General features: G+C 47.1%; 1 protein-coding gene across 1 annotated transcript in view; it reads right to left on the reverse strand.

Moving 5' to 3' along the window:
• The window catches only part of UPK1B (uroplakin 1B), a 5,430-nt gene extending 4,925 nt beyond the window's left edge, over window positions 1–505 (reverse strand). Inside the window, exon 1 of the mRNA XM_009879908.1 lies at window positions 425–505. Coding sequence (XP_009878210.1) covers window positions 425–493 — 69 coding nt within the window. The 5' untranslated portion in view covers window positions 494–505. The remainder of the gene's footprint in view (window positions 1–424) is intronic.
• Between the last annotated feature and the right edge of the window lie 19,217 nt (window positions 506–19,722).

Below are 19,722 nucleotides of genomic sequence, written 5' to 3' on the forward strand. Positions count from 1 at the left end.
TGCTGAGCAGTAGCTACTCCACTCCTCCTTTGCCCAACTCTACAGTCTCTTGTATTGTGCCCTCATAGAAGAATTGCAGAAAAAACTCACCCAGCCTAGACCTGAGAGGTCAGGCCTAGGACTTGAGGATGTTAAGAAGGAATTAACAGAACCTTTCCCATTACTATATGGAGGAAAGTGGCTGGAAAGATGTTGGTCAGCAACAAGGGCTCTACCCCTAGAACTCATGTTGGTCTTGTGGATCAGCCCCTGCTGGCCCCTCCCCACCCAACTTGTCATCTAGCACAGCTCTCCTTTACTGCTCCTGTCATGCTTTACTGGTCTATTTATAGGCAGACTTCACATGTGAAGAGGGATTTCATGGCTGTGAACTGATGTTTTACTGGAAGGAAGCCTCCACCCATACTTGTCTCACTTAACTTACCCCAATGACCACATTCCCAAAGACTAATAGACCCTGCAAGATGCGTATGCCACCATCACTTTTTGCCATCTTTAATTCTTCATGCAACCTGGGAAAAAAGAAAGACAGTCTTCAGTTAGGCCAGTAGTTCACTCAGAAATAGAACTTATCTCTGAGAAGCATAGACAGAACCTGCCAGCCTGTCTGTACAGCTCCCACTCCTTGCTTCATAGTAGTTTTAGAGGAAAAACTTCCCCAGGTGTGAACCTGGTAACTCAAACTCTCACTGATACTTGAGCTGCAGAAGATTGGGACCACACCGGGGGCAGCCAGTGTCTTTGGCTCTCTTTTGGGTAGGGTTTTCATCATCTCAACAGCACCCATGTAAACCTCAGCTCATGGTGTTGCACTTCCACCTGGCTAGAAACACCAGCTACATCCAGATGGACAGGGCACAAGCTCAGGGCCCTCACCACACTCCTTTTCCAAAGGAGATGGCTTTACCCCAGGGTTTGCTGTCCATCCTGCTGGCTGTTTCATTTTGGCCAGCTCTACCATGGGACTGAACTGGTAACCACAGCGCTTTAGCTGTATCCCACACACATACCTATGGCGCACGGCTTGGCAGCACCTTGCTAAGGGTAGCCCCATCTCCCACCTATGCCGGGAATTGGAGCTGGGCCCCCAGTTCCCGGTCAGGTGCGAGGGAGGGAGGGAGCTGCTCTGCCTGCAGCTGGCTCATGGGAGCTGGGCCAAGTAGCATTCCCACCAAATTCCTGAGAGCGCTATATCCTGCAAGCTGGGGCCAGGCGACCAGCATCAAATTCATCCTCTTCCAGAGAGAGCAGCATAAAGGCACTAGTCAGAGGTGTGAGACCTTTTGGAGAAACAACCCCAGATGCCAGTGCCAGCCAAGTCCTTCTTTCAAAGGGATGGAGCATGTGCGTGCATGGAGAGGGGGAGGGAAGAAAACCCCCAACCTTGAGACAGCTGCATTTGCTGGGTGGTTAAGAAAATATAAGCCATGAAAGAAAGGCTGAAGTGGGGCCAATTTGAGCAGACAACGGGAAAACCATCTTGAACACCCCTCTTCTGCCAGAGTACCTGCACTAGTGCCTTCCTTGCTGGGGTCACTGACTCTAGGGTTCTTCAGAGAAGCTGTTGGAAAATAAGAGCAAACACAGCTGTCAATGAAGGGGAGTTTCTTGAGCAACAGAACATTGTGGAACGTCTCCCACCTTCAGCCTCTTCAGCAGCTGCCCTTTTAGGGTAGGCAGGACTTCCAACAGTGATGGAGGGAAAACCAGAATTTTCTAACACCCTTTCTGCAGTGGTTTCAGGGTTAGGCATGGAGTCCTAGGCATTAGTCCAGTGCTTTTACCATTATACCAGCAGCAGAGCACATAAGTATTTTCCCATGATAACGTGAGTGGGGATGGCCATTATTTCCAAGGTGAGAAGCCACTTTTTTTTTCCCCAGTCAGGTGTTTGGAAGCCAGCCCAATACACCTGAAGCTGTATGGCTCTGTATTTGAAAACAGCAGGCTCATGAGGTTAACTTGAAGCTCTGTCCCTGCCAAACTCGTTGACCAGCCAGCATACCCAGGGGGCCACATAAAACTGCCTTTTAGGTCAAATCTAGGTCTGGGCAATGTTTGGCCACATGTGGTCTGCAATACAACACTGCAGAGTCTGCCAAACCTGAGACGGACACTGGTCCTCTACTCAACTGAAAGCTGGAGAGAGCACTGCCTCACTCATGGATCTTTGTGCTACAAACTTTTCAAAAAGCCTTTAGTTGTTGCCATCTAAGAGACATCACAAATCAGGAGGCAGTCCAAAAACCAAGGACACCTTCCCTGCTCAAATGCAGGCATGTGAACTCTGACCACTACATGGAAAAGCAGATCTGCTCCACCTGCCATGTAGATAGCAGAGTTCAGTGTGCCATATGACTAGCACAACAGATCACACCAAGTGAGATTAAGAAAGTCACAACCCATTCCTTACCACTGCAGAAACCTCTTTCTCCCCCCCTTTCTCTCCTACAGAACTCCTGCAGTCCAACAACAGCACTCACACCTTGTCCATCACCTGTCCACCCAGCCCATGCGCTTCCTTCCCCCCAAGCCAGCTTGCTTCTCCTCACTGGCAGGCAGGACCTGGCTTGCTCTTGCCTCCCCTTGGGCAGGTATTACTGCAGGCATGCCAGACTGAGAAAGCAAGCCTCTTCTCCTGGGGCAAGCTCATCTCCTAGGCTACTGTAGCTGGGTGGAAAGCTGGACACAGTCACCACCACACAGATATCAGCTGGAGGGCGGCAAGCTTCTAGGCAACCTAAGGCTGTCCAGTACCTTACCTAAGTCCAATGGGATTGCACAGTGAGGGAGAAGCAGAAAGACTGGGAAGAGGAAAAAGGAAAGAAGAGCCTTTACTGTAGACCTAAAAATAAACACTCTAATGATATTGCCATATTAGTGTGAATTCTCTCTCTGCCTCCACGTGATTGGCACTGAAGGAGTTCATTTCTTGGTGTCCACTTCATTCCCCTATGCCACATGTGGCAGTGCCTTGTCTGGCCCCTACTCCATTGTAGGTCTAGCATCAGCATCACAGATGAGAGACTGGGGAGGTGCTCCAAGGCCGTGGCAATGGCTAGGCAGCTGGAGAGCTGACCCTCCAACACAGCCCAGAGGAGAAGCCATGGGAGATCTGGGACTTTCCACCTGCTGCCTGCTCCTCATGCCTCAGAAGTAAGCTAGGTTAAGCAAGCATGGCTTCCACAGCACTTGACGCAGGTTCATAACTACAGAGGCATGAGGGAAACTTTGGCTGGCTCGCCTGAGGCAAACTGCATGCAGGTGTGACTCATAACCACCCATGGGTGTGACGCTGGTCGGCAGTCCTCCTCCCAGTCCCCAGAGAGACAGGAGCCAGCAGCACCTGCCTGCAGACACAAATCAGCTTGGAGGTAGAGGAGCCTTCTTCATGGGCTCGTTAAGATTATTTTTATGACCCAAATACAGTTCCCTGGGGCTTTAGGGAAACCCCTGAGGAAATTGGAGCATCATCTGCAACCGTTATCCAAAATCTCCACACAAGAAGGTGCCCAGGTCCTGGGATTTCAGCCTTGAGCTTGCATGGACCTGGTGTTCCTCAGCACATCCCAGGCACCTTGCAATTTAGCCGTGACTCGTTTAGGTCGCAGGTATTTAATTATCAGTACCACAGACTTTGTGCTGTGCTCCAAGCAGCTTTGGAAAGGTGTCTGTTTCCCATTGTACCACAAAACCTACATCCCTCCTGAAGCACATCCTTCTTCCTCTTCCTCTTCCTTATGCCCTGGTCACAACCCAGTTTGCAACTTCTCCCCTCTCCTCTACCCTCACACCCCGAAAATGTTCCTGACACCCATGGGACTCCAGCTGAGCCTGTCAGGGCCCACGAGCAGCAGTAGCCCTGCCTCCCCCTGTTCCTCCACAAGTTGCAGACACATCTGTTATTTCCATGCCCTTGGAGCTTTCTTGACCTCTCTTCCCTTCCTCTGCTCAGAGGGGCTCCGCGAGACCTGCAGCACAACTGTGGGAGCCAAAAAGGAAGCTCCTTTCTGCAGAGGTTGGCTTCTGCCCTTGGCTTTTAGGTGAAAACCCCATGTAGGCTTTCAAAGGAAGCCTGCTCACAGCAGTGCCTGGGTTTAAGCAGGATTCAGTCTCTGTTGTTGTGCATCCCTCACACACATTGGGCTGGTTGATCTTTTGAAGCCTCCACACCCTCTTTCCATATAGATTGGGTCAGGATTTCAGTAGCCTTACAGGTGAATGCCCCCTGCTTAGCTCAGTTCTACTCCATCACTAGCCAAAAAAGCCAATGGGTAATAATTAGTTTGGCATTGCCCCAAGCAGAAGCAGGTTGCATTTTGACTGCCTTGTGTTTTGTGCGGGTTGTCATGGTGGAGTCACAGCACTGTGAGCAAGGGATGTCCAAAACCACCCCTGTGAGCATCATTTGTTTCTACACCCCACTCTTGGAGGTCTCTCAGGGTGGCAGTGGGGCTTACAGGGGCTTCACCTCACCCCTTCCTACCCGCCTTTGCTTCAGCATTCCTGTGCAGGGCACTGTGTCCTCATCCCCTGGCATAAGGAGGCAGAGACACGGGATGCATTTGTTTTATTGCTCATAGTCTCCGTGTGCCTTAGCTGAAGGGCTCTGCACCACTCGAGCGCAACTAAACAAACCCAGACGTTCAACAGAAGAAACCTGCTCCTTGCCCATAACCCGCCTCCGGCGCAGAAGCCCGGGCACCACACCTCCTGCCCCTCAGGCTCTCCCAGCCCCGGCTGGAGAGCATGTCTCTACAGGCAGGAGCAAGATGCTTGGGACGGGGCTCGGGCACACACAGAGGGAAACCAGTGGGGTGGAACTGCTGCCGGAGGTGCTGTGCCAGTGCCGGTGATGCAGGAAGCCCCTGTAAACCACAGACCTGCCCACACCTTGACCTGCTGTAGGGTCTGATGCATAGAGAGTTGAAGGGCCAGACAGTGATAAACCTACTTTTTCTTTTTTTTTCCCAATTGGTTTTAGCAGAAAATTTAGCCCCTAAGGGGCTTAAAAAGAAGGTAGTTTGCAAGTGCTTGGGACATCTTCAGAGTTATAGAGTTTTTACCGAGATGCGATTAAATATGTTATTGATGAATCACTTAGACCCTGCTGTAAGAAGCCAAATGCTTTACAAATGTCAATTCATCAGTCATTTACTTATTTTAAAGCAAACACCTCCAGCACACGCAAAACCACACACTCCCCCTGCCCCACTGGACTTTCCCCATCGCTCTATCTGCCCCGAAATGCAGCCTCCTCTGACACAGAACAGCTTGTGCACCAGGAGTCAACCACACTCAGAAAAGGAAAAGCCAGCCAGTTATTTTGTGCTACCAGGGAAGAAAAAATAAAGCAAAAACAAAGCTCAGCTTCAAGAAGGGGTCAGAGACTAATTAAGTTTCCTTTTGAGAGAGATTGCTATGAAATGAAGCCTGTGTGAACAGTGGAGTGGCTGGTAAATCATCATCAGGCATAATTACTTCGGAAATAGAGCTGGGAGGTAGGTTTTTCGTCTCTCCCTCATTAGTTCAGCACAGCCAAAACAAGAGGATTTTTTTTTTTTTTTGCCTTTCGTATTTTCACAAGTGAGGGGGAGTTACAGGATTCATCTTTCTCTGCAATAATTTTTCTTTTTTTTTTCACTCAGATATATTTGCAACAGATTTAATTTTCCTGTTCCCTCCTCCCCAGTCTTTAGGAGAAAAAATATGAAACAAATTAAAACAGCCATAGAGAAGATACAGCCTGAGGTAAGAAAAATCAAATACTTAATAATCTTCTGCAGTTAACCTTATCCAGGTACCAGACTCCCACACAGTAAACACAGACCAGGGACTAAAATAAAACCCATTAAACATAAAAGCTTCCTTTTCCCCTAACAGTCACTTATCGCTCACGTGCCTCATTAAGACAATGACCAAAGCAAGGCACTCACCTCTCCCTTCTTGTGATGCTTCCCAGCAGAAATCCCGACCCACCGAAAGAGCCCCTTCCTCCCACCTCCACTGGGCTTTAAAAAGCCCAGGTTGCTTGAGAAAAGTGCTGTGTGATTGGTAGGGTGCCCATCACATGAGGACAACTTTTTTTCTAGCCAAACCTGTTCCCCGGTCCTCGATGGGACTGGAGGGTGTCTCCGTGATTCTTAGATCGTATCGGAATGCCGTTGTGCTGAAAACACAAAGCTTTAAAGAATTTCTATTATTATACTTTTGAAAGGGTGGACAAATGACTCACTCCTACGAGACACTTGAACTTTACAGAGGATGGGCAAGTTGGAATGACATAAATACAAATATTAGGATTGCTGGACTGCTGTTTGAGCATGGGTATAAGAAGAATGTACTGACTAGAAAAAGAAAGTAAATGGATTTTAATGTTTTCATTTAATTATGATGCATGGGGAAAATCCAGTGGTTTGGGTTAGATCCATTTTCATTTTATTTAGCTTGGGATTTTTTTTGGAAACAGATGTGTAGTTGTTGGCTACTCTGTAAAACACTGTGGATAATATGAAAAGTGGGGAGACTATCGCATTTCCTTGGGCCCTCTAGATTTCTAACACATTCAGTCTTATTAGGACTGAGTACGGTTATGTACAGAAATATGTATTAATTGGCCTGTGATGAACTGAGAGGGGCTGTAGCTGAGGAGCACAACGGAAAAGGAATGTCTCTCACCTTCCACTCCCTCACCCATTCCATCACAAGTCTGCCAGAAGTCATGATTCCAGTTACTGGAGCCTTGAGCAAGTCTCTGGCAAAAGCGCAGCTGCTTGAGCTTGGTGTTCTTATCTGCTGGTGCAAAAACCAGCCAAATGAGTAATGGGCTTGGGAAGGGTGATGGGGGCTTCATGTTTTTAGAGCCCTTCACAAATCAAAAGTAAACATCAAAAGAATATATATATATATCTCCTTGGTAGCCATCCTTGCAAATATCTTGTGGAAAATCAGTGAGAACTGCAATAGCCCTAATGTTTTATGTACCTCCTTGGTACTTGGAGACAACTGAAGAGAGATCCAGCTCTCCCATGAGATGCCCATGAGATTTCACCCTGAGGAAAGGACAGTGCTTTTGGCATTTCCAGCTCCATGAGGTGGCACATTAATAAGCAAAAGAAGACCCAGCTGTTGCAGCCAGCCTGATCTAGTAGGCAGGGACAAGAAATTTGTCACTTGGGTGCTCAAGAGTAGGGATGCAGATTTATCTAGACCTAAATAACTCTTACCTGCTGCCCATTATTTGTTCTCCTTACAACATGTGAAGTTCATCTGGGTGCAGTCATGGCCCCATCTTTCGGCAGTGCAGGGAGGGGGACCATGCATTTTGTGCTGACTGGTGTGGTGGGATCTAGGAAGATCGTCCCATCGTCACTGCCAGACATTGAGAGCAGCCACCGGGGGGGTAAGCAGCACATCTCCTGAGTGTCAGTGCGTGGCACAAGCCCTGCTGTGGTAGCATGCTCCACCACATCTTATCTGGGAGCAGAGAAGATGCAGCAAGCACAGAAATGCTAATTTGGAGAAAAATGATGAGGAAAGAGAAGAGAGGGGAGGGGAAGCTGGTAGTGATGTCCACGGTCTTGCCAGTCATCATCACTGAGAGCGGCTGTTCGGAGAGAGCCCTGGTGCAGCTGAGCTCGTGCTGCTCCGTAGCCTTGTCTGGGAAGCTGCGAAAGGGTGTTAGTGTGACTCCTCGTTTGGGCTGGAAGAGCAGATGAGGCCAGGGAGGGTGGTGTTCAATCCTGAACTGCCATCACCATTTGGCTGCTAACAGCTTGTTGTTTAGCTGGGTAAGACTATTTTTTTGTGATACCCAGAGAGAAATTTGATAGTGGGAAGGAGAGAGTTTGGATGGGGTTTTTGCTTGCACTTTTTTTTGGTGTGTGTTATTAAGGGCAGACTGAGTTCATATGAATTTGTGTGGAGAGCAGAGGGTCAGAAACCTTGCCTGAGCAAAAGAATGTGGTGGGGCTGACAAACCATGTGGTGGGAAGCCCAGGTGCCACCATGGGTACTTCCAGTGGGTGCCTGCAGCTGCTTTAGCCTCCCCTGTAGGTCTGCATCTGTGTTGGCATCCTTCAGATGAGAATGTGCCAACACCTCTGTATAGCCAGACTCATACATTTGTGCAGGCTCTTGCACTTATGACAGCTAGACTCAAGACTGCACACATTCCCCCTCACAGAGCCATACATACATACACATGTATACGTACACGTACAAATCCACACATGCACTTTCCTCACATGCATCCAGGCATAGGTCCACATAGGAGCACACCTCTGTTGTGTGTGGGTTAAAGGCAAAGCGTTGGCTTGGAGTGAAGACACATGGCAATTTGGGGTTTCATCTGGAAGCACAGTCAGATGCTGAGGCCACAGCCTGGTCTATTTCCAGATGGAGTTGGAAAATGAAATTTCTCAGGAGATCTATCACTTGACCATGGCAACGTGCTCTATGGGTGACAAGGCAACGTGAGAACATGTCACTAAGTGTGCTGTGGCTTTTCAAAATTGGTATGGGAAGGATGCTGAAGGACACCCAAAGAGAGATGATGAAAAGGGCTGATTAGATGGTGTAGGTAATTCCAATTGGCTGGCCCGGCTCCTAACCTCTGAGAATACTCTTTCACATTCCTTCATCCTTTGAATTTCCTTTCTTCAGAGAATTCTTCCAGGAATTCGGGAAGGAGAGAGGGAGAGAGCACACAGGGAGGAAAAGGAGGTTATGGCCAAAGCAGCAGGGTCACAGGACTCATTTTTTGTGACCGCCTCAGGCCAGCATCATGAAGGAACCACTCCCATGCATGGACAGGAAGCTCCTAACTGCATTTGTGATGTTGCGCATGATGACCAGATCTCATGGTTCAGGGAGAGGGCTCAGGAAATCCCACATGGCTAGCAGCGTGGCTGCAGTGTCGGCCATGCCCGTGCACCCATGCACAGGTTCAACTTGACACACACCGTCTGTTTGTCCCAGGGAGGGGGACTTTTTTGATGACGTCCATCCCACGGCAGAACTGCCAGGGGCGAGGCCAAACACCCTTGCCACAGCGTACTGCAAAGGCACTGCCCAGGAGCGGAGGGGCCGCCGTCTTTTCAGGCAGAGTCCCCCTCACTGGCTGGGTCAGCAACCTCCCGCTGAGGCCAGTGCCGCCAGCAGACCCAGCCCCAATTCCTGCCACCCGGCTTTGCTCCTGCATTCCCGGGAGGGCTGCAAACAGCTGCATCCCGGCCCACAGTTCGACCTTCCTTCCCTTGGCCAGATTTGGGTTTGAGGCTCGCGCCTGCCACCCAAGCCCTCCACGTGCTGTGGCCGGGAGCCAGCTCCTCCCCGGAGGAGAAGGGAATTCCTCACAGCCACCTCCTCTCCCCCGTCTCAGTGCATCCGCACGGGGGGCGAGGATGCGGACCATGGGGGACAGATGTCCTCTGCGCCCCTTGGGTCTGCAGCTGGCCTGGCCCACCGCCAGCCTTGCCTCCTGCTTCCCCAGCCGGCCGGGGGCTTTTGCTACCGCTGCCTCCCCCTTTCTGTGAGGTTTTTACCCTCCTTTTTTTGCCACTTCTATACTTCTCGACCTCAAGAGAGAGGAATAACGGCAGGGTGCAGGGAATAAATAAGGGAACACCACCTAGGGAGATCAGGGGAGAGCAACTCTGTCCCTGAAATTGTTTACCAAACAGTGCTGAGTGTAGGGAGACAAATGGCATACCGTTAGCAACAACCATGGGCTAATTATAGTGGGTTAGGATAAACCACTGGGCCGCTGGGCTGGCCACTCCGGCTAAGCCTGCAAACATATAGACTGAAAAGCAGAACTGTATGTATATATTTAGTATAATGTGGAATGCAGTAAGTAACTTCTTTCTAAAACCTCAGATACCTTCGTGAAGAGCGTTACTGAAAACCCAGATACAGGCATCTTTGTGACGCTGGTAATCCTGGTATTTTGCATTTGGCAATGCATAATCCACCCATGAATATGGAATTGCATTCTTCATTCCTAAGAAGAGTGCTATAAAGCACGCTCTCAAGGATTGGGGTTTCTTAATATTTCGGGGAAGGAGAGGGATAAACCTTATTTTTCTAATTTTGTAGGGTAGTTTTATTTATGAGCTTATAACCAAGGCTGTATTTTGGTGTTGTTAAGACTTGCAATTTTGGGTGTTTGCATAAAGCCCAAGCTACTGGAATCATGTGATTGCATGAAAATCTGTATTTTGAGCCTTTCAGAAGAAACCATTTCTTCTCCTTCTCACAAGCAAGCGAGCAGAAAGGACAAACAACTTGGAGGAAGCTGCTCTGCCTAGTAAAGAACTGGGTTCTGGTGGGGAACTGCTTCCCCAGGGAGTTTTGGGCTAGTACTCATAGTGAAATTTGCACATGCGGGTAAAGGCAGTAACAAATTAAATCTTGGTACCCTGCTGCTAACAATTGGGCCAGCTGCTGTGGCTCCCTTCTTCAGTGGTCTCAACCCAAAAGCTTAAGCGAAATAGTGGATGTTTATAAAGGCTAATCTGTATTGGCTGCTACTACTGTTAATAAAGATAACCCTCAGGGTGCCTTCTTGTACACATTGAGAGATATTTGTGCTCTAAATCTCCCCCTAAGGATGCCGCTTTTACTCTGCTGACTATGAAGGAAACTTATGGGACAGCCTCATCACAGGCCTGAGGCTAATTTCTGCAAAGGAAAACCCAGACCAAAATATCTGCATCTTACAGCTGCTGATCTCACCTAGGTCCTTCAGCAACCTACAGGTCACATTTCTGTGCATGCACAGACCAGAAGATAAAACAAGCACGGAGGAGCCTGGGGGAGCCCTGAGGTCAAAGCCCTGCCCCGGCTCCCCTCCCACCGGCAGGAGTTTCTTCTGGCAGGGAAGGGGAGCCAAGCCCTGCAAAAGTGGCGTTCCCCAGCCAACACCCTTGATGGAGTAAAAGGGTCAGTAAATGGGACGTGGCTTCCTCTCGAATCTCATCTTCTGACGAGGGCAGGCCAGCTCACTCTGAACAGGGGCCTGACTGCAGGGAAGGACCACAGGAGGCTAGAAATCTCACTGTGCCTGGGCAAAGGATTGCCTGGGATCTTGCAAAATGCATAGCAGGAGAAAAGACTTTTGAGAAGACAGAAAATTTCTGCTTGTTTTTTAGATAGCTTCTTTAAAAGGCTGACAATGTCCAAGGAAGGTCTGCTAGAAAGTGGCCTTGCATTGCTCTTGGTTGTGAATTTGAGGGCCTTCCGACCTCTGAAAGACTGCATATGTCAGTGTCGATCTGTCTGTTAGCATGTGCTCCCAGCTCCCGAATGGCCTTGGCACTGTGATGGTCCTTTGGTGCTGGTGGTTCAGTTGAGTTTCATTTAACAGACTGGGAACAAGCTGTTCTGTCTGGACCTAGTGACTGCATTGCTCTTGCTGATGGTTAAAAACCTCTCCTCCGAAATCCCCTGTGTCAGACACAAGCCACAACATGGTAGAAAGAAGAGGTCTCGTGTGGGACCTTTCCTGCTTGTTTGCAAGGGACCAAAGAAATTTGTTCACATTAATTGTTCCAGCTCATTATTGAAAGGTGTTTGGGGATACTTTATTCTTCCCAAATCCATCCTGCTTGCTTCCTTTGCATTAGCTGCTTCTCATCTGGGAGGCTGTGATGGGCTGGCAGTGGAGCACTGCCATCTACGTACAGTTGCCTGTCACTATCCAGTTTCCAACACGCTTGCTGGAAGCCAAGCACTGCAAGCATTTTCTGATTTATCTCAGCATCTCCACCTTGCCAGAGGGCTGGAGCACACAAGAGAAGGAGGGAGGACAGTCAAGTTAAAGCTGCATCACTAGAGTCTCAGCAGCAGGAGGAAAGGGGAATAGCAGTGGGGTGTTGGCTGGTGCAGTGCTTAGGAGCACTGGGATGGAAGTAAATTGCATGCATGCCTTGCGCAAATTTATAGTGTTCCCGGGGTGACGGCCTCTGCCTTGGCAAGGGTGCGGTTGATGTCTCACACCGACTCATTGCTTTGACAGAACTGTTGGCACTGTCCAATATTCTTCCTCTGAAAGTGTCTTTTAAGGTTTCAATAACTAACTGGAAACTTCCCCAAGAAGTCTGTGAGACTCACACCTTGTCGTGTGCCTGGGGTTTGACCCAGTCAATCTGGTACCCAGCTGTACCCAGCTGTTTCAGTTTCAGGTGGGTGATGGATGGAGCTGTGCTTTGGGCCCTCCAGCATTTTTACATGGGCCTTTTCTTCTCTACTTGTAGCTACTCCACATCTGGACATAAACGCTTGAGTTAAGTCTCCCTGCCTCTTAATAGCCTTCACCGAAGGCTCAGCCGGTCTGTGCTGCCCTCTCATGGGCACGCATAGGCAAAGTTAGGTTTCACCCTTCTTTTTCTTCAAGATGTTTTTTAACCTACTACTCAAGCTCCGTTTTTCAACACATGATTTCCAAAAAGCCAGGAAGGCTTATGAACAACTTCTAAGAGGTCTATGAAAGGTAACTACAAAAGTAATTCTATACATAGTTGTGCCGGACCCTGCCCAGCTCTTACCATTCCAAAGAGCCTTGCTCTTCATCTGGAAACATTTAAACATCTAATAGTGCAAGAAGTGGGGAGCTATTGCTCCCAACAACAGGCTGTGCCTCTCCCGTATGCACTCCTATCTGCCATATGTCAAACATATCCGCATCATGGCATCATACCACAGTCAAGGAGTCCCTCAAGAGAGCTCTGCGATGCTCTGCTACCAAGTATTCAAATAACAAGGCCAAAAGCTGCGTTCTCAATGGGCAGTATTTGCTTTCCGTACTGTGGGGTTTCAGCAAACTGGCAATGCTGCCCTTCCCTGAACCTCCTTTCAAAGAGGCAGGATATTCTGCTAGACCCAAGGGGATGCTTAAACAATAGCTGGATAGAGCAGGCATTGCTTTTCTCTTCAAAAGGACTCCTGTGGCGCTCATGGAGTTTATGCCACATTGAGTCACTGTTAAAAATCTTTAACTCTCTGACCACTTGCCTGCTTTTAATATAGCCTTCTCCCTAATGTCTACTCATCTATCCAAATACCAAATGCTCCTTGAGGTGGGAACTGTTTTTCTTCAAGGGTTGGTATGACATGCATCTTTCCCATTAACAAACAATTGTGCTATTCTACATGTCTGTTCACCTCTGTTTCCTGTTTTATACTAGAAGATAAGCTGAGGGATGGGAAGGAGGAAGGACAGAGGTCACCTCTTGTTCTTACAAACTCCCTAACACTTCCTAGTTCCTAAAAAGAATTTTTAAGTGTTAGACCAGATGATTCCAAATAAGATATTTGCCTTAAGGCCTTGTAAGTTTATAGTGAAGTTTTCATGGCCAGTGTAAACTGGGTGTCGCACTCCCTTAGCTACACTGCCTACCTTCTGACTTTGTGAACTGCACTAGATAGCTGTGCACCTCCATAAATCCGGCTCTGTGTAGTCCCATGTTTCTTCACCTCTTGCCACTTTAATGAATGACAATGAACAGGAGGCTAATTTTGGTCTCAAAGTGACAACACAAAAAAGGAAGTGAGTCCATCTCATAATTTGTTTCTTCCCTGGTATTATTTCACTGCAGTTTATGAAATGACACCAGTAGTTTCTCCTGTTTTCTGCACTGAGAGATAGAAAGTTTACCCCAGACTCCTGGATGAATATGTCATGGAGATGGCCTTCCAAATGCCTGAATGCAGCAAGGCCTGTGACAAAGGAAGATGAGCTCTTCCCACCTGTGAGAGGAGTTGCACGGGGAATTGAGATAATAGCCTTGAGGGAAAAAGGAAGACCCATTTCATTCATCCATATTAGGCACTTCTATTACAGACCAACTAACGCAGTGTCTGCAGTCTGTTTCCAGTCTTGAATTACGTGTATAGAAATCTCTTGAGATTGCTTTGCCGTTCTGCAGGAACACTTTAGCCCACCACCTTTCCCCAGGAGAATATGGCAAGTGACTGTTCATGCAACCCTTGTCACCTCAACAACTCAAAGTTCCCCTTTTCATTTGTGTATGTTGAGGCATGGCCAGGAACTTTTGGTGATGCTGCTACATCAATGTTATCCATGAAGGCAGTCCCAAAAAAGGAATGCAGCCATGGATACTGATGCCTGACCTTAAGGGAATGTTTCTTCCTTTTCTTCTGAATTTCATCTGGCTGAAAGAATGGTCAAGAGAAGCTTTTCCTTGAATACAACCTGAAGGCATGTGAGACAGGGTTTGATCAATTCGCCTTTTCTAAGCAATGCGCTTTCTAAGCACTCCCACATTCTCCAGTGTGCAGCCTGAACTCTCTCTTGAGCTAAGCTCTTTCTCAGGCTTTACCCAGGGGTTAATTTCTTCCATTTCAGACATGCAAGCCCTGAATGCAAGCTGCTGCCTACTTCGAGTTTCACACGATTGTGAAACTTTGAAATCAATGGCATTAAACTAGTTTAAAATTGGTGTTACGTAGCAATGATTCATATCCAGTGAGTCACAATGAAATGTCTCATGCTATAAGTAGCTGGCCATTTGAAGAGCTATTCTGCTTGCGCCCTCCCCCTAACTAAGAAGCAGAGCAAAGTCTGTGTGAACTTTTCAAAGGTTCTTTAATCAGCAGTTACAACATTTTTTTTTTTCCATTGGTTAGAGGAACCAACAACACCAGCAACTTCAGTATTGCTTGGAGCAGCTGAGTCATTTTAAGTTACGTACAGAGATGGCAGAAAAAGAAACTAATGTTTTGATCCAAGACACCTATTTCATGGTGAGTGTACTTCCCTTCTGGTTGGCCCCTCCGCATCCTGCTTCTGGGGGAGTACAAGGTGCACAACAAAAACAGTCTGTGTGCTGTAAGATCATGCTACTTGGCAGCTGAACTGGGTGTCATACTTCTGTGCCAGTCCATGGATCAACAAAAAATATCGTCTGTGAAAATACTGCGCTCTCTCAGTGCCCAGCTCAAACTACAAAGGAAACACCCTTGGGAACTACAAACTACCTCCAACCTCGCCACCTTCCACTCCATGACCTATCCCTATCCACTAGAAGCACACAGCAATACAAAGGTGTGGGTAAAAAAACAAAATACCCTTTTAAAAAAGAATGCACTTCAGTGCACAGACATCTCCCTCGCACAGAGGAGAAAGAACAAACAACAGATGTTAGTCACGTTGCTTAGCACACTACTGGAGGGCATTCAAATATACTGTGACTAGCATGCTATAAGGACTTATATGGAATAGTTTCGGTTACACACAATGAACTGTTAATTCCTTCAGAGCATCCAAGGCAAGAAATTTAATGACAGTTTAATGTCATGTTGATAAATGTCCACTTAAAGAAACATGGATCCAATTGTTTGGGAAAGAAATTATGGAAAAGGGACAGTCACTCTGGAATTAAGACTACAATAAACGTTTCCATTTTAAATCTAACTTTTCTCCTTTTCTTCGCCACAGAAAGGCCTTCATATGCACAAACAGCAGTGGTGCATTAGTGCCTTAATGTGGGGTAAAATTTTTCTAGAGCTAAGGTGTATTTTTCAGCAAAACTTTGAAGCAAATCAAAAACGACAGTTGTGTGGCACTAGTTTAGACACAATAATCTGCACACCTTCTGGAGGATGCTTTTTTGTTTTCATAAAACTAAGTTCCTGGACTTTTTTCCTTGAAAAAATGCTGTTCAAAATACAATCCAGTCATCTGAGACACTTGAGGAGAAGGAAGTGAAATTTCTTCTCAGCTTATGATGAGTTCCCCAAGATTTCTGGTCAAAGTCCTTGCTCAGAGCTGATCAATTCCCCCCTAAGTCAGTGAAAGCTGATGAGTTGTCCTTGGCCAACTGCGCTCCACAGTCTCTTACCATCTACACATGCCAACTCCAGGCCCACACAGCTGTCCTGAGTACAGCCTCATTCATTTCTATACAACTGCTGCTCCTCAAAGGAGAGAGACTTCAGTCCTGAGCAACAGAAAAGACAGCTGCTGTCTCTTACATCCACCAGGGAGGACTTCTTGATACCACACAGCAACTTCGTGAGCATGAGACAAGGTGGCCAGGCCACCAAAGGAAAATTTTGGCCTCAAGATTGCTGGGGAACACTGGGTAGGGCCTCCCTTGCAAAACGTCTGTCACCTGTATGAAGACAACTTTCCAGCTCAGTTCAATTTCTCTGAAAGAGAAATTAAGTATCTTTCCTTGCATAACTCCTGTAAAGCTGATATGAATTTGAGGGCATACACCTATAGTCCGAGAACATATTACAAGTCAAAAGTTTTTCATAAGTAAAAGAATGACAAAATACAATACACAAATGATAGAAGCAGGAAATTCACAGCTAAGACAAAGGCACCCAGAAGTACCCTACTCTTGTTCTACAACAAAATTCAAAGGCATGCCAACTTCTCCATCTCTTGGCAAAACACGCTGACAAGTGACGACAGGTATGAAAAGGCTTCAGCCACTATCTTCATCTTCCATGTATTTCCTGTTTCACAGAGGTGCATTAGCACTTCTCTTACATTCACAGGGCACCTATGCACAGGGCTGCTTATATATTCTTGATCAAAAATACATTCGGCTGAAAACCAATCAGTCTTTCTGTTTTATTAAGTGTTCAATTTTTCCAGTTGCTGAAGGTAAGTAGGGCTTTCAAAAGCATCTCACTGCTTCAGTGGGACCTAGATGCCTAAGTCTACATCAAAACTCTTATAAACCCTATGAAGACTTTATCTGAATCTTGAGCCATCTTTAGGCTCACAATAACTTCAAAAATCTTCCTGCCCTACGAATGACAGGGGTGCTTACCTGCCTTTAACCTGGAAAGACATGAGTTAACTGATCTTTTTTGAGAACCTTAGATAGAAAGGCAACTCTTCTCAGCCACAGAATTTGTACACCAAATACTTGCCTCTGTTATTCCCAAACCTTTTGGGCCCAAGCTCGGCTGTAGAGTATCACACAACCTAATCATCAGACTTTTAGCTGAAAATAGATAGATGGAAGATAAGTTTCTATGGTGCTCTCTTCATAGCCATAGAGACAGTCATTTGGGAATACACTACCATCCGTCATTAAATTAGAGCACTTGCCTAAAAAAGAGAAAAGTTGCTTGTGACAAAAAACTTTCTGGCATCTACTGCACATACACATTAAATGAAGCCAAAGTAACAGCATGCTCTGTTGCACATTTTCAATAATCTTCAGGCAAGAGATAAGAAAAAGAAAGACAAAGTTTCTTTACAGAGTGGAAACAGACACTTGGATAGTATGAAAATGAGGATTGTAAGTGTTTTGAGAATCAAAAGCAGTTCAAATGACATGTTTGCAAAGTGTACCTCAACTCTGAATTTCCTGGGCTACCAGTGCTTGGTTTTGGTTTGTCTAGTTTTATTCACCTCCTACATTCCTGAGTGACAACATCTCTGAAGCCACAGAGGGCAGATGCAACTGTTGCTTTACTGTTCTACTTACCAAAATATACACTGTACTTTAAATGATACAAGCAGGGCAACCCCAAAAAGCAGATTGATCAGAACCCAGAAGGGATGGTTAAAGGTGAGACAGCTGCACTCAGTGTGTGGAAGAGGCGGAGAGACACCTTCTTGCATCGAAGGAACTCTGGGGGCAGTGGGAAAGCCACAGACCCAGCCTTTCAAAGTATTAGATGGGCATCGGCGCTGCTGCATAGCTGGAGACAGTAAGCAACCAAGGCAGCATGGAAAACAAAAAAGGACTGTGGGTTGTCCAGTGCTGCTTCTTAATTCTACTTGTTTTTCTGCTTCTGTGGTCTGAGATGTGAGGTTTCTCTGCGTGGAAAAGCAGCATCTAGCAGTGGCATAAATGTTGTATTTGTGCATTTGTACGCACAGTCCACGTAGGAGTTCAGCAGACCTGCCTCTTCAAGGTGTGCCATAGGTGTGCAGGTCCATGCACACTTTAAGATTTGAGTTTGTGCATCCAAACCAATACTTGGTTGCAGGATTTAAAACGAAGGGGAAGCACATGCATACAGAACAGAAAAGTCAGGAAACAGAGATACAAGCAGATGTGTTCCAAGTTACTGTCAATGACTACAACAGCATGCTGCTGTGAAGGCCCCATGTAATACCACAAAAGCAAGGTCAGTAGGAGCCAAAAGGAGCATACACAGCCTCTTCCAGAAACACCTCTGCATCTTCATTCTCCTCCAATATTCCCTCCATTTCTGCCTGCCTGGCATTTATCATAGACTGCACCTGGGCAAAAGGAAAAGGAAAACGGTCATTTGGGAGCCTGTTTCCTTACCACTGGCGCTCAGAACCAACCTTGCCATTTCTCTACAGGGTCTGCATTAGACACAGCATAAAGCCAGCAGCAAATCACAAAGGTGGTGCTTCCCTTGACTGACTAGAGGGGAGTGAAGGAAAAGACTCTTTCTCTGTCTGCTTTCTTTCCTCTAACCTTCTCCCTTCCCCAAGGATCTCCCCACACTTCTGACTCACTCCCAAACTATTGCCTCACCCCACTGACTTTCAATTTCCTGTGTTTTAATACCCTGCAGGATCAGCAGAGACAGCTCTCCAGAATAGGGGTTGTGTGGGCAGGAAAAGTGTTCCCTACAAGTGTGGGATAGAGGGAGCTGGAGAAGGGTCACAGGGACACAGACAAGCCCTATCTCCATCCCTAAGCTTCCCTCACCTCTCAGATAACACTCGTCCAGTACCCCATTCTTCCCCAACAACGGGGTCTTCCACACACCCACCCTCCAATACTTCTCCTCCTTCTCCTTTTAGACCACATGTCGTTCCTTGCACTCTGGGCACTCTGCTCCTGCCCCATGCTTCTCTTTCTCGCAAGTGAGCAGACACACAGTGAGAGAAATGGTCACGGGTTGACCATATTTCTGGTGTGCTCAGCAAAGCTGGCTTTCTACTAAGACAGTCCCCACTGAGCCCCAGCAAGACATCATACCTGCAGCAACATGAACTGCAAGGGGTCATCAGGCTTGTGGTACACCAGTTTTTCTGTGATGTCCTGAGACAGAGACAGACAGGAGGAAAGAAGTATTGATCCTTGGGCAGATCGGTGGCTGCACTTTCTGCTGCAACACTAGCTGTATTTTAAAAAGCAAGCATCTCTTTCAAACCCCAAAGATGATCAAGGCTCCTTTTCTACTGCTTTTCTTAGAGTTTATGCTTAAGAAAGCACAGGACAAGGAGGGATCTGGGGAAGGGATAATTTAGTCCAAGCTAACTTCAGGCCAAGCTTCTCAAGCAAGCCTCTGGAGGGAGAAAGGAAAGAGAAATTTCACCTGAAATATCTGCTGAATATTGTGTTTCTCCATGTACTTAATGGAGACTTCAAAGGGGTCTTCATACACCATTGGCTGCTCCGATATTTCACATGTAGTCTCTGTTGGCTTGACTACAGTTGCTGACGACTGAGCCCCAGGTGTTTTACTGCCAGCCTGTGCAGAGTCAGACATGTGCCTCCTGACTTTGAAACCTGGCTGTTCACCCACAGGTGACCTAATCTTATCTGAGTTTTCACCAGATGCGAGAAATTCAATGACAGGTAACAGGTCCTCAGAACCTGGTGGTTTCTCAACAACCAGCTGGTCTGCAGACACTGGCAATTCCACTATAGATGGTGGGTCTGCAGATGCTGGTGTTTTAACCCCAGGTAAGTCATCCAGTGATGCTGGGGATTCAACTATAGGTGTCTGGTCCTCAGATGGTTC

Source organism: Charadrius vociferus, unplaced genomic scaffold (genome assembly GCF_000708025.1).
Source record: "Charadrius vociferus isolate BGI_N301 unplaced genomic scaffold, ASM70802v2 scaffold162, whole genome shotgun sequence".
Lineage (NCBI taxonomy): Eukaryota > Metazoa > Chordata > Aves > Charadriiformes > Charadriidae > Charadrius > Charadrius vociferus.